At 39.9% G+C, this 15,930-nt stretch overlaps 1 protein-coding gene across 1 annotated transcript; it reads right to left on the reverse strand.

Moving 5' to 3' along the window:
• Positions 1-309: 309 nt before the first annotated feature.
• Positions 310-9,922, reverse strand: LOC139170176 (mucolipin-3-like). The gene is made up of 10 exons (XM_070757056.1): positions 9,782-9,922; positions 8,438-8,619; positions 6,062-6,176; positions 4,901-5,000; positions 4,036-4,148; positions 3,796-3,945; positions 3,170-3,271; positions 2,926-3,048; positions 2,348-2,554; positions 310-480 (listed from the first exon to the last, which is right to left on the reverse strand). Exons 1-10 carry the CDS (start codon positions 9,920-9,922, stop codon positions 310-312), a joined length of 1,404 nt encoding a protein of 467 aa, XP_070613157.1.
• Positions 9,923-15,930: the final 6,008 nt, after the last annotated feature.

Here is a 15,930-nt window from a genome sequence, read left to right on the forward strand (position 1 = left end):
AATTCTGAAAAATGGGTATCTATCTATCTATCTATCTATCTATTTATCTATCTAATCTATCTAATCTATCTATCTATCTATCTATCTATCTAATCTATCTATCTATCTATCTATCTATCTATCTATCTATCTATCTATCTATGACATTGGGGGATCATGGGAATCTAGAGCAGCTTTCAAACCAGTGTAGGGTCACTAGGCTTATGAGAAAGTGCCTACAGTTTCACTAGATTCAACACTGATGTTCTATTAACCTGCTTTCTGTTCTCACAGCAGCCAACTTAATTTAATATTGAAGAAACCAAGCTGTCAGATGATGCATCTGTCACCCAGGCCTTTAGTCACCAACCTTTTACAACAACAGAAAATATTGATAGGACTCTCCTCTTCTAATCTGTATCTTCCAGAGTTTGGCAGGTCTTTGCACTGGGCTATGAATGAATGAAGTTCTGTCTCTGGAAAGCCTTCACGCTGGTAATGCTAAAAAAAAAAAGTTGTTATGTAGTACAACTCCAGTGGATATTATATGGCTATGAAAAACACAATTTTTAAAGAGGGATGAGGAAAAATAGGAAAGGTCAGGTTTCTCCTGGTGAGTTAGAAGCTATTAAAAAGGAGAAAAGTGAGGTTCTTGCACCCTATTTCTCATCCACCTTCCCCCAAGTTTCCACAAGAGATTTGGAGATTAGGGTGGACTTGTAATCTGCATTTTATTGGTCTTTAAACTCTGGTAGAAATGACAGGGGAACACAACTTTGAGCCTCAGGATTCCAGGCAGACTCTAGTAGCCTTGGAGGAAATATTCAGATGTCTTCCAAATGATGCTGCCAAATTATACTTTTTCATATGAGAGAAAAGGAAAATTCTGAAATCAAAGAGCAAAGCCACCTTCTCCAACTCCTTGTGATTTACATGGATACATCCATTCAGTTTTATTGCCCAGGAATGGTAAGAAAGTGATGTGGTTTTGCCACCTTCCAGGATGGGTTTTCAACCTCCCACAGCACTAGATTTTTTTCAACTTCCAATATGAAAGCTAACCAAAGCCAAATCTGCTTTGTCAAATCGTACGTTAGCTACCTGAAGATGCGGACGGCTGCTAAGGCAGTAATAAAATAATAGAGAGGGAGCAAGGCCTTTGAAATATGGCACTGGAGAAGACTTCTGCGAGTCCCTTGGACTGCAAGGCGATTAAATCGGTCAGTCCTAGATATCAACCCTGACTGCCCTTTAAAAGGCCAGATGCTGCAGATAAAACTCAAATACTTTAGCCACCTAATGAGAAGGAAGGACTCACTGGAGAAGAACCTAATGCTGGGAGAGATTGAGGGCAAAGGAATAAGGGGATGATAGAGAATGAGGTGGCTGGATGGAGTCACTGAAGCAGTCAGCGTGATATTTAATGGACTTCAGGGGATGGTAGAGGACAGGAAGGCCTGAAGGAATGTTGTCCATGGGGCCACAATGGATTAGACACAACTTTGCATCAAAAACAACAAAAATCATAGGAATTGTGTTGAATTAAATATCCTTGTAATTCAATATAAACATAACATTAACTTAAAATCTTGTCTTGTTCCTGGGGTCTTCTCATGTCAGTATTGCAAGAAGAGTGCTTGAGGGCTTTTCATCTTTTTTTTGTCTTTAGGGCCTACAGAGGACATTAGGAAGTTGGAGCACCCAAACTATCTTCTGAAGAGATTCCCTCATATTATAGGCAATGGGAAGGGAAAAACAACTGTTATCATAGTACATGTCCTCTTGCCCAAGGGAAATTAAGCATAGTAGTTCAGATTAAAGTAGAGTTGGGAAATTAAGCAATACGTTATAGCCTTAAACTTCAGTCTTGGTTGTTCTAAAGAACTTGCTCAGTTCTTTAGAACCAGATAAACCATGCTAACAAAAAAAAATTAAATACAAAAAACTTATCACTCAGCTATGGAATAAATGGAACAGATGGCCTGTGATTTGGATGCATTATGCGCAGGCCAAGCCCACCCCAGTTCCGCAAAGGGGGGAAACATCGCAATACATTATATGACGGTAACATGACTCTGTGAGTTTGACATAGACTGAATAAATGATGACACTGCATCATGATGTCATCATGCAAATGGCCCTTTTTTGCTTACTTGCAGTAAATATGAACTTATCAGAGCTCTGTGTCATTTGTATGATGATGTCATGATGTTATGCTGAATTCTTGCAAAGGTGTAGAATATCTCTGTTTGCACAAGAGACTAATGAAATGAACAAAATCATTTGATATTCAGAAAACTATTTCAGAACTTTTGGAAATTCACATTTCAAAAATTAAACGTAACATCCTATAGTGATGTTTATGTACCTTCACTGTTTCATACGTGTCTGTAATTAAGGCAATGAAGAGACTCAGAACCATGTAGATAAAGAGGCTAATGAAAGAGTAGAGGTAGATCCGGCTGAACAGCCACACCAGGTAGCTTTTCTGTTGCATTTTTGCAAAAGTAGCAAACATGTCATCTCCATTTATCAAAGAGAAAAGACATTCAGAAACCATATTCAAGGTATGGAACTAGAAGAGAACAAATATTCAGGAACAAACAGACAAAAGAAAAGAAAATTATTTCCATTTTTTGCTCAAGTTGTTTAAAAAATACTGGTCAAATACAGTAAACTGCAAATAAATGTTACATGTTTTACTCAATACCAGCCCTTGAAAATCTCTGGATATTACAATATTTTATTAATGTGCATCAATGCCTCAGATAATGCAGAATATATACCTATACGTGACAACTCCATATTCTGGTGATCATGTATAGTTACATAACTAAAGTGATAAACTGGCCCTTTCAGATATCTTGGCAGCGTGCTCATTTTGTTAACATTTGCCCAAGACCCTTCAGATACAAAACTAGATGACAAACATCCAACTCACAGTACCTTAGCATGATATGGGCCCAGCACAATCCAGCCACAGAAACAATAACCCAGATAGATCATAGCCGCACAGGAGCAAAATCGAATGACATTGGGCAATGCTGCACGGAGAGTCAAAATAAGCAGCTGAAAAACAAGGCCCAAGAAAAACCCAGAGATGCTCATTAGACTTTCCAAAGATATTCAGCATTGCCAGGTAATAACAGAAAAGAATACCAAGAGCATGAGTGTTCCAGAAGATCCTTACATTATATTTCTTAAAGAAGCTGAGGTAGCGGATCACTCCAAGCCACACAAGCATGGTGGAAGTTCCTAACAGGATACTGCAGACGTCATAGCTTGTCAGACTCTATATGAAGATTAAGATGATGTTCAATAAATTACACTAACGGAATTTCAGTTGGGGTGCCCATAAAAAAAGGACCTTTTATATTCATTTTAACTCTTGGGGATACCATATTTTCTTTTCTTTTGACACTGAGATGGGAGACATAAAGTTCTGCTAGATTAGGAGACCGTTCTGGGGAGGTGAGTAAACCTTATTCCATTAAAAAGAAATGGGCTAAAAATGTCAGGGCTGTTTCCTGGTGGACAAAGAGCACAAATGCATTGCACAGCAAATTAATAGACTTTTAATGATATGCACAGATACTGCTCATTTCTAATTTCTAATGATATTACCATGGATAGGTAAAATATACAGCTAGAAAAATGCCTTCTCTGGAGCAGCAGTTTTCTCAATGTGACCATTTCCCCCAGTTGAAGACTCAAGTGAACTATAAAAATAACAAAATTCAGGTTGGTCAATAAGATTTCAATTGGGACTTCCAAAACTGGAACACAGGTCATCTAATCAGCATTCAAGTCACTTACCTTAGCTTGTATCTCCATCTTTAATGTAGAACCAACTATGGTAAGAAGGTCACTAACGATGATCATGATATACCATCCATTGACAAATTCCACTAGATCAGAGAAAGATACTTCTTTCTTATAGTGATGTTGGAAAAAAGTCACAAATTCCTAGGATACGTGAGAGGGCAAGAAAAGAGAAATTGCTATTGAAAAGCTGCAATTAAATTTATTAAGAGATACTGACAAACATAAGCTTACCCTTTGTAGATAAATTCCTTTAATTACAGATCGTGTGCAGAGAATCAGTGATGCAAGACATGTCATTATGACAAAACCATCAAAGATCATCATATAATGGGTATTCTTCTGTACTGGGAAAAAAAGATTGATTTACTTGTCTATGCATAATAGTTAACCTGATACTCTCATAGAACACATACTCATTTGTGTCTGAGGGAAAATTTTCTTTGTGAAATTGCCTTGAGAGAGTGCTAATAATGGAGAAGAGGCCTCCATCTTACTTCATTTTTCAATACAGGGAGAGGTGGATAATTAAAGGATTCAAAGCCATCAAAAAGAATGAATGCTTCACACTTTTGATAGTCTAAAGAGGACCCCTCCTCCCTCAAGTTATGTAGTTATTTGCATTTGGGGCAAATTTCCCATTGTGGGGAATTCCCTTCTAATATACTGTAAATCAGAAGTGAAATTCAGCAGGTTCTGACAGATTCTGGAGAACCAGTAGCGGAAATTTTGACTAATTAGGAGAACCGGCAAATACCATCGCTGGCTGGCCCCAGAGTGGGGTGGGAATGAAGATTTTGCAGTATCCTTCCTTGCCACGCCCACCAAACCTCACCCACCAAACTGGTAGGGAAAAATTTTGAATTTCGCCAGTAATGTAAATATTAACCATATAGAAAGAGACTTTTTTAAGGACTATAGGTGAAATGATGTAACACACATATTCAAATTGCGTGCTCAGTTGACAAACATACTTAAAAAAATATAGTTACTACAGAACATAGCAAATACTATATTTAACTTCATGCATCACTAGGCCTTCAATAAAACCTAATAAGCACTAAATAAGTAATAACAAAAGTATGTTTTTTAAGCTTACTTGATCCAGAAACATGCCAGTCTTTACATTCCTTGATGGCAATATCATTGTCTAGGCTTATTTTAATTCTTCCACTATGAGCTTTGTTATCAAAGAGTATCTGTAGATATTGTGGAGATAGAAAAGATGCTATTATTCTTATTTCTAAACACTCGTTAGTTCAGATAGAATCTGAATAGTTTATGCCTATTGCTTGGTAATAAAATCAAAATCTATATCTATCTACCTACCTACCTACCTACCTACTTTCCATCCATCCATCTATTTATCTATCTACTATTCTTCTCAAAAAAGCCATAAAGTCTTATAGTTAGCTTGAAGTATAACTTTGAAGCAGTGATGGCATATAAAAAGCATGTTTTGTAGAAAACAGAAAATGCTTGGAGTTAATTTAGTTCTGTCAGTGTACCATTCTCCCCCAAATCTAAGCAGTTTAAAAATAAGGTAGAGAAATAGAATAAAGGAAGACTATATCTGAATAATCCTCGAACAAAACTTAACAAGAGAACATGACCCAATGTCTTCATCTTTTTAATATTGTTTCAGAAATTTTGCTATTCTTATCACTATTTGGGTTTTATTGCACTTTTCCATCTGAGGAGTATTCAAGTTGATCGCCAGCCACAGTCAACCAAAAATAAATAGAAACAAATTTTAAAATGTACAATTACAATATAGTTACACACATAATAAAAGTATTAATATTATTGTTAATATTATTGTCAAAAAGCTAATACTATATAGAATTATGTTTTGAACTTAACTAAAAGAAGAGTAGGTGAGTTACCGCGAGAATTAATGTGAATTGTAGGACACACACACACACACAAAGAATAGCTGATTTACCAAATGGGTATTTGCAGCTGTGGGCAGGCAAATCTCTGGTAGCAATAAATCATTGGTGCCTGCCTCTTGATTAGCTTCAGCGTTATCATTTCACTTTATTTTCTACTTCTAAATTGCTAATGTATATACTGCAATAGTCCACTTTAAGAAGAAGCTGACACAATCTAGGCCCATTTCTCCCATCCCAAACCTGCCCTTCAGAAAATGACTAATTACAAGTCTTCATCAGTTCAATTTTTTTTACTTGCTTCCTAGTTTATCTGCACATAAACAACCAAGCTCAGAAAGTTCCAAGGACTCCACCTCTGTACTTACTGTTAGTGTGAAATCATAGCAGTCTGGGAGTTCGTGTTGTCGAACAGTCTGGAGATTAATGGCCTTCAGTTTGAACGTGAGTGTCAGAGTTACAAGTCTAGAACAGAGACCGGAGCTTTATTTCACCATTACCAAAAATGTTCAAGAATGCCAGCAACTTTTATTTCTCCTCACCTCTGGAAGTCCAAAGTAAAATTGAAAGGAGTCTTCCTAAGTGTCCCATTTTCCAGAGGTAGCATTGGCTCCACATAAAGACACTCTATGGGAAGACAGATGCTTTACGGCATATAGAAAATACTCAATATTTAATAAGACGAGGAAGACAGAAAATCAGTAATAAGGAATCTGGTCACTAGTAGTCTTATCTAAATAATACGAGATGTAAAATCTTTCTTCATACTTGCAAGAAAAAAGCAGCTATGTTTTTTCATTAATTTAATGCATATATTTACTGAACTTCTGCCTTATGGGAATTCTTATTTGATAAAGAATCCCTGAAAATATCTGCTTGTTAAAAATAAACCCAAAAAGGAAATTTTATACTTGATCCACAGATCAGTACCCTAATACCCTAATTTCTATGGTTACAGGCCCTTCTACTTATGACTGTAGAATGATGTTTCAATGCAGTTATGAATTACTTCCATCTGAATAAAATGAAGAAACAGTAATTCAGAAAGTTCTTGTACTGTAATTATTTGTATATGTTACACATTGGTTCATGTAATTGCATACATATATCAAGAAAAGACCCTCAATCTGTCAACAGTCCTTTAATATCTTTCATACCCAAGAGGTTTAAGCTAAGATATCCTTACAGAATTCAGCTTTTGGTATTGTTTGGAAATGTTGTGCACATATGTTTACTACATTAGTTCGCTAAGAGATTATTATTTATGTCACTATTTCCAAACTCCAAAAATAAGTCACAATGCTTCTGAATTCTCATAACAGACACTACCAATAATTCTATATGTTCAGTAATCAATGTTCATGTTGAACAGTTAAGACTGTCCACTCAAATTTATTCACAAAGTTTCAGAGGCCAGTAGTCAGCCAATATATTTCGGTATTTGCCTAAAGCACATAAACATGAATGGCTCAGGCAAGTAAACTAACTGGATTTGTAAGTGCATTGTAAGGTGACATTTTCTTCAATACTTCAGGGCAAAAGTAAGAGCGCAAAATAATCCACACAGCAAACATTTATGTCATCCAACAGGATACTAATGCTTTCTATCACATGTCTACAGTCTGAGGGCACTGCCTCACTTTTCCTAATAGTAAAGTTCACCATGAACCTGAATCACCAATTAGTGTTGGTGATGTTTGCAATGTTGAGTTGGCAAGACACTTTTGTGGATGAGGGACATCAATTGCTTCAATTTTGATTATACTACAGTATCTTGCAAGTAGATGCACCCTTAACTCTGTTCAATAATTACCATTATGAAGAACCTGCTTCAGATACAATAAAGTCAACACACTGGGCTATGAGTCAGCCATTTTTATCAGCAGGGTATCAGGCCACTTTGAAACTAAACCACGTACACCCTAAAGGTGCTTTTTCAAGAGGCACCTGGACTTTCTGGTTTTTCTTTCAAGATGTTCTGTTTCTCATCCATGAAGCTTCTTCAGCTCAGAGTTGAAGAAGCTTATTGGATGAGAAGCAAAACATCTTCAAAGAAAAACCAGAAAGTCCAGTTACTTCTTGAAAAAGCACCTTCAGGACAACCATAACCTGGATGACTGAGAATCTCCATAGATATAAACAATGTACGTCTATATGGAATATACTAGGTCTGACTGAAGCTGACATCATTTGAGTGAAATGGGGCAAGGAATTAAATGAAGCACCACTACTGCAGTTTTCATGACTTAAACAAGACTCTAATGTACAAGTAGTCCTCACTTACTAATCACAGTTACTAAGTGATATAGTCATAAAGTGAAACATCCCATGACAGTTCCAGTGCAGTCATTAACCAAATCACCTCAGGTTGTTAAGCAAAATGGCATATGACTTTTGTGACTTCCTGCCATTTTCCCCAATGATTCTGCTTGTTGGAAACAAGCTGAGAAGGTGACAATGGATGTTGCAATCGCTGCAAGTTCAGGGATTGGTCTTAAATATACCTTTTCACTGTTGTCGTAACTCTGAACTGTTACTGAATGAAGCAATTGCTAAGTGAGGACTATCTGCAGTAGTTGAATTTCTTCCTGTACAAATAAAACATCTGAAGTGTCTACCCATTATATTGTAATGATACTGGAAATTACTATGTGTTTGCTTTTAAACACTATGACTTTGCTCAAGTTGTCTCTCTTTCTGACCTCCGCCCACCCCACTCTCATTCTCCTTTCTCTCACACACACAGAAACAATCTATCTGATTTGAGTCGTTCAGTTTCAATTTCTGGGTCAATATCGAAAGTGTCATTTCCAGGGCTGATAATTCCTCTCTTGTAGAAGTACTGACATATTGCCATGGGCGTCTCTTTTGATCCTTTCTTTTCGTAGGCGTGATTTTCAACCGAATTAGCACGCAGCTGTAAGAACTAAGCGACAAGGTACAACCAGTTAATGGAGCTGCCTGGTAATTAAAACTGAACTAATTGGAGACGCAAGAGAATGTCTGCGATGGAACATCCTGCTTTTCAGATTTATTGATCTCATGAATAGAATTACAAAGACTAAGGTTCAAATAAAACTCGGTGAAATGGATTCAGTCATAGAAAACCTAATTTTTATGGGCCAATTGCCTGTTTTACCTTTATCTCATGAGGTTACTATGGAATTAAAAGGTCTGCATCTCTTGCCTCATTAGAGCCAATGCAAGCTCTATGGTATAGGAAACCAATGTGATTTTCCTTCCATTCATATCTGTTTACATATAATGACTTGGCTTTTTCAAGCTTAGTTTAGGTTCAGTGTACAATATTTTATAAAATACTAGCTGAAAACCCAGCGCTACACGGGTATTTATAGACCTCAAAGCATTTGTCTGACAGGGAGCCATTGAGAAGGGTCTTTTGCCCCCTACTCCCATGCCTATCACCCCTGCCCTCCCCTTCCCATGTGATCTTCTTTCCGCTCTTTCTACAATCTTGGCACTTTGCCCCAAATCCACCAGGGGGCGTCGTCTGCCTCTAACAGGGAGTCATTGAGAGGGGCCTTTCTTCCCCCTACCCCCATGCCCATCACCCCTGCCCTGTCCCTCCCCCCTCCAACGCACTCCTCTTTCCCACCCTTTCTACAATCATGGCACTTTGGGCCACCTTCTGTCAAGAGAAGGGAATATCAAGTGCTTTCCCATTGGCCCAGTGGAGGACAAATGTCATGGCTGGCTTTCTAGAGGAAGCTGTGACAGAAGTGAATCATAGACAATGTCCACTCTAGGACGCTGCACTCACTCTCATTAATGGCCCAGATGTTTCAGAGTTATGCTGGAACACACACACACACTAAGGGGTACTAGGGTGTCTTACTCCCACAGTATTTGTTTCCAGAGGGTAAATCATCTGTGTACCAAGTTTGTTTAAAATTGCTTGAGTCATTCCAGACTTATGCTGGAACATACAGCCGATAGATGGATGGATGGATGGATGGATGGATGGATGGATGGATGGATGGATGGATGGATGGATAGATAGATAGATAGATAGATAGATAGATAGATAGATAGATAGATAGATAGATAGATAGATAGACTAATATTACCTGGTTTATTGCGAAAGAGATCTGGTCATAGACCTCTTTTTGCGTGTACACTGCATAGGTGTCATCCATGCTGTCCATATAGCCTTTCAGGAATAGATGCTTAAAGGATACCGTGTTTTCTTCTTTAAATGTAACCACCATTTGATTGCTTAAACCAAAAACTACAAGCTGAAAATATCAATAGAAAGGGAATTCTTCAGCTAAAATACTCAAAAAGTCCATTCTGACCACAAGTACATTAAATTTTTTAATTGATGGAGCATTCGTAGCTACCGTATCTTTCAGAGTATAAGACACACTGGAGTATAAGACGCACCTTAGTTTCGGGGGAGTAAAATAGAGGGGGGGAATCTACCTATCAGGTATTCATCTGGTTAGTGTTCTTAGTCAGTTCAGCTCGAACACATTATTTTATCCTCTGGTTAGGGCTGAAAAAGCCTTTTTCAGAGGGGGTAGGAATGAAAGCAAGCCTGCAAAGACTTAGGGCTGGAAAAAACCTTCTTCGGAGGGCATAGGAAGCAGAGAAGATTGTCAGCACCTTGCTAGGGCTGGGGAAAAAAACTTTGAAAAAGTAACATTCAAAGTATAAGTCACACCCAAATGTTCAGCCTCTTTTAGGGAGGAAAAGGGTGCCTCTTATCTGTATATTCCGAAAAATACAGTAGTTCTACCACCATTCCCTACTCATTCTCTTGGTAGTTTCATTTTACCCTGAGAGTGTGAAAGGTAAATAAATCAGGAATTGAACATATAGGAAAAAAGAGCTGGGTACCATCCCTCCGATTTACAACTTTTATTTTCATTCAGTGGTCAAAGACTCCTCCTATATTTATGTAACTATATTCTTGTTACACTTATAATTTAGCCCAGTTCAATATCATGACTATTTTATTCTTTTTGATCTTGGATCTGTTTTGCTGAATAAAAACATAATATAATATTAGTATAGTTCATATTGGACATTTTCATACTATATTCTGAACACACATATTTCCTTATAGTTGGTGATCAATGAGGATTTAATTAGTAGAAGGCTGAAGAGTGACATATATAATAATGAAATGAAACTGCAACTATAATCTTGATATTGTTCATTGTCTCTACTTGACTAATAGCCTATTCTGTTCATTACCCCAATCCAGCATCCATCAAATATTTGGACTAAAAGTTCTATAATTCCTAAACGAGATAGCTATGTTAGCTGGCACTTATGAAAGTTCTTTTGCAACACAGATGGAGAATGTTGAATACTCTGTATATTTTTGTTACCGGGGAGACAATGTAAATAGGTTGCGCCTGATTGGTTAAGGCGCTGACAGCTCGTTTTGAGCGGGGAAAAAATTGTATAAATAGAGCCGGCTTTTCCCTTGCCAGCTGAGACGCGTTCCAGCTGACAGTCACTTCCTAAGAGCTGAAAATAAACAGAACCGTCTCGTTTACTCGCTGTCTCGAGTCACTTCACCTGGCGACGATGGAAGAACGAGCCTTCGCTTGCCGCTATGGATTCCCTGCCTGTCGGGAGAGCCCCGGACTTCTTCAACCCGGAGAAGACTACATGGGACGCTTACCTAGCGAAGTTCAACGTCTTCCTTGAGGCTGCTGGCATGAGAGAAGCCGACAACGATCGGAAGAGAGCGATCTTTCTAAATTACTGCGGCTCGGAGATGTTCGATCTCGCCCAGACATTAACCGACCCGGCTCCGGCGAATTCGGTCTCCTGGGACTCGCTGAAGACAAAACTCGCAGCCCACTTCAAGCCGACGAAGCCGCTGATCGTCTACAGACACCAGTTCTCCAGAATGGGGCAGCTAGAGGCCAAAACAATCAACCAATACGCTACGCGCCTGAGAACCGTGCTGTCAAAATGCCGGTTTGAAAACCCGGAAGCTTGGATGGGACCTGAAGATCCTCGTCTCAAACAAGATCTCAACAAGCTCCTGGCTGCGGCCGAATTCTCGGCGGATGCTACTTTGCACGCGGCGAAGTTTGCCGCGAGGGGCATGGCCTCTACGATTTCTTCTCGACGCCTGCTTTGGCTTCGACATTGGCAGGCGGATGCCAAGTCGAAGTGGCGCTTGTCATCTGCCCCTTTCGAAGGCACGAAGTTGTTCGGGGAGGTGTTGGAGGCCGTCCTTGTGGAGGACAAGGACAAGAGGAAGGTCCTCACCAGATCCTCCAGGCGCCAAGATCACAATAGCACCCCGTACCGACGCCGGCAGCCATTTCGATGGGACCCAGCTTCCGGAGTTACCCAGGCTTCCAGACCTTATTCACAAGGTCAATATGGTCAGTCCTATTCGTACCGAAGCGATAGGACCTGCTTCCAGGGCCGGGGCAGGGGATATCAACCGTTGAAATGGCCCTTTCGAGGCTCCAACCAGCGAGGTTTCCGTGGAGCCAAGTGACTCCACAGGGCAGGTCCCTTTGGGGGGAAAACTCCAAAGGTTTTGTACCGCCTGGACGGCCACAACCTCCGATGCTTGGATTTTGGACACAGTGACCCGAGGGCTCCGCCTCGAATTCTTATGTCTCCCACCTACCCATTTTGTGCCCTGTCCAGTGCCCATCGATACTGCCAAACGGGCATTGCTGGAGCAGGAGATCGCTCATCTTCTGGAAATCCACGCCATCGAGAAGGTGCCAGCCCAAATGGAGGGCATGGGGTTCTACTCCAGGGTCTTCATAGTACCCAAGACATCGGGAGGTTGCAGGCTAATTTTGAACCTGAAGCACCTAAACAGGTACGTGTTATACCGCAGGTTCAAAATGGCCTCCCTTCGCACCATACTCGCGTCAATCAGACCCCGAGATCTCATGTCATCCATCGACCTGAAGGAGGTGTATCTGCACGTCCCCATCCATCCGGGACACCGAAAATACCTCCGGTTTTATGTCCAGGGGCAGCACTACCAGTACCAGGCGATGCCCTTTGGCCTAACTTCCGCACCGCGTACCTTTACCAAGCTCCTGGAGTTCAAAAGTAAAAGGTTAGAACTATCCTATGTTAAGGGATGTCTATTATGGGGTGACCGGGTCGTGATTCCAGAAAGTTTAAAGTCTAAAGTTTTGACTATGCTGCATGTGGGTCATCCAGGCATCGTAAGGATGAAGGGGCTAGCAAGGGGGCATTTCTGGTGGCCAGGACTAGATGCCCACATTGAGAGGTGGGTGTCCAAGTGCGACCCTTGTCAGGAGTCAAGGCCAAGACCTCCAAAAACAACGCCTATGGACTGGGATCAGCCCCAGGGCCCCTGGTCTAGATTGCACATAGATTTCGCTGGCCCCATTGATTCAAAATATTTCCTAATTGTAGTAGATGCATATTCTAAGTGGGTCGAGATAATATTAATGCATAACATCACCACATGTTCCACTATAAAAGCTTTACGCCATCTGTTTGCCACGCATGGCTGCCCAGATGTGTTAGTTTCTGATAATGGGCCCCAACTGACAGCCAGACAGTTTGAACTCTTCCTAGATCAGTTAGGGGTAAGGCACGCCCTCATATCTCCTTTTTCGCCATGGGCGAACGGATTGGCAGAGAGATATGTTCGGGTTGCCAAAGAAGCATTGAAAAGGGCTGGCCCTGGGGAGGTGCAAGAACACCTAGATGAATTCCTATTGGCACAACATATAACTCCCAATGCAAAAACCAACAGGAGCCCTGCAGAAATTCTTATGGGCAGGAAACTCAGGTCAACCTTAGATAGATTACACCCTGTGTTTTGTACAAAGAATTATATGACTGAAAATGCTGAGAGACATATGTTTATAGGGCAATGTGTATTTGCAAGGAATTTTGATGGAGGCCTTAAGTGGCTTAAGGGCACAGTGTTGCAACAAAAAGCACCAAAAACATATTTAATTTCATTGAACGATGGCCGAGTATGGACTAGGCACATCGACCATTTAAGAAGGTGCCCAGAAACTGAGTCTAGTGATCAAACACCGATTGTACACACAGACAAACCGATGGGAAACGACGCAACTCCAACATTTATGGATTTAAATATGGACTCACCCCTTCGAAGCCGCTCAGCCAGCACATCGGAGCCATCTTCGTCAGCGGAGGTCGGTGATGTGCCAGCCAGCTCAACTCTGGGGGCCGGAGTTCAACCTGGGCCCTTGGAAGCCAGAGGAGGTACCGACGAACCGACCTCCTTCCATGCCGACGACGAAGGACTAACTGAATTGCGCAGGTCCACAAGGAACACCCAAAGATCACACCGATTGGCTGAATACATCACATGGCTTTCTGAGTAATCTGTATGTTTTTTTTCTAGGAAGGGAGGGGTGTTGAATACTCTGTATATTTTTGTTACCGGGGAGACTATGTAAATAGGTTGCGCCTGATTGGTTAAGGCGCTGACAGCTCGTTTTGAGCGGGAAAAAAATTGTATAAATAGAGCTGGCTTTTCCCTTGCCAGCTGAGACGCGTTCCAGCTGACAGTCACTTCCTAAGAGCTGAAAATAAACAGAACCGTCTCGTTTACTCGCTGTCTCGAGTCACTTCAGAGAACATATGATGAAGATACATATATTATTAAATTTGTCAATACTAAATACTTGACAAAAATATTTTCTTCCAAAATATTCAGTGTGTAAGAACACAGGTCATTTCAATACTTACAGATGGTCCTTGATTTACAATCACAATTATGACCAACATTTCTGTTGCTAAGCAAGGCAATTATTACATGAGTTGTACCTGATTTTATTTTTAAAAATGGGGGGGGGGCATGGTTTTTAAATGAATCACTGCAGTAATTGATTGAATTATGCGGTTGCTAAATAAATCTAGCTTTCCCTATTGACTTTGCTTGTTGGAAGCCAACTGGGAAGATTGCAAATGCAGGTCACATGTTTCTAGGATGCTGCAACCATCATTAGTACAGTACATGCTGGCTGTCAAGCGCCCAAATTCTAATTATATGACCAAGCCCTTGTAACTTTAGACAGTTGCTAAACAAATGGTTATAAGTCGAGGACTGCCTGTATTAAGGTCTGAAAGTTTCAAATACCAACCGTACAGATGGTTCTAAAAACACAAGTCACTAAAGCAGCAGTAAATCAGAGGTTGTCACTCAACTGGTTATAATTACTTGAATTTATATAGCAGTAGCTAAAAATGTGTAAGTAATAATTGTACTGCAGCTTTGTATCTCACCTGGATAGTGACCATAGCTATTTTCAGAATTTGTATGCCCAGCTTCCACGGTTTCCTTCCTCGGGCCCAGAATTTTTCACAGGGATTCATAAAGAAAAATTTAAGTTTTCTTCTTAACTGATCTTCCAGAAGCTGGCACATTGATGCATGATGTTTTACACTGTATAAATGTTCATCATCCTGAGTACTGCAGCTGCCTACAAGCACTTCAGGATTTTCCATTGCTGGAACAGAAAAAAACATTAGCAATATTGGAATGATTAACCAAAAATGCTATGCATGTATTTGTGAGCATATCTAAAACTCAAGGTGTGATTGTCTCCTTTAACAACAAGAGTTTCAACTCTAAACTACAAGTATTACAGCACCTTCCATGCCAACTTATAGCCCATTGATGTTATTTCATCAACTAATCACAGCAGTGAAAAAGATATTAACAGTGAAGAAAAATGAGTTCTCCCACAGTTCTCATGTTCCTATCATAGAAAGCACTATTTTTGGAACCAAACATAAGGAGGTTTTTCCCATAAACACATTATTTTGTTTATCAGTTTTCCTGTTAAGATTTTACAGGATATAGTTTCACGAGTTATTTCTCAAAAAAATCTTCGACATTTCTCCCATCCTCCCCCTCTCTTACGTGCACATTTATCCTTGGCTCTTGCTTGATTTCTGCACCATCATAAAATGGCTGAGAATCACGGCTTCTGAATGGTCTAGAAGTCCAATAATGAATAACTGGGTTCTTTAAGACATGTATATTATATGGAACTCCATTCTATGTCTTACCGTCATACAGATCACACTTTCAGAGAAAAGTCACAGAACAAACCAATTTTTAAATCCAATTCCTTGAGCTAAGAAACTTTAGCACATTGAGGGAGTTCCATAAACAACTTCCTGGGCTTTTTAGTATTAGGAACCCTAGAAATTACAATATATTCTGTTTGCTCTTAGAGTACAGATGTCATAGAATCTACTT

This window comes from Erythrolamprus reginae, chromosome 1 (assembly GCF_031021105.1).
Source record: "Erythrolamprus reginae isolate rEryReg1 chromosome 1, rEryReg1.hap1, whole genome shotgun sequence".
Lineage (NCBI taxonomy): Eukaryota > Metazoa > Chordata > Lepidosauria > Squamata > Dipsadidae > Erythrolamprus > Erythrolamprus reginae.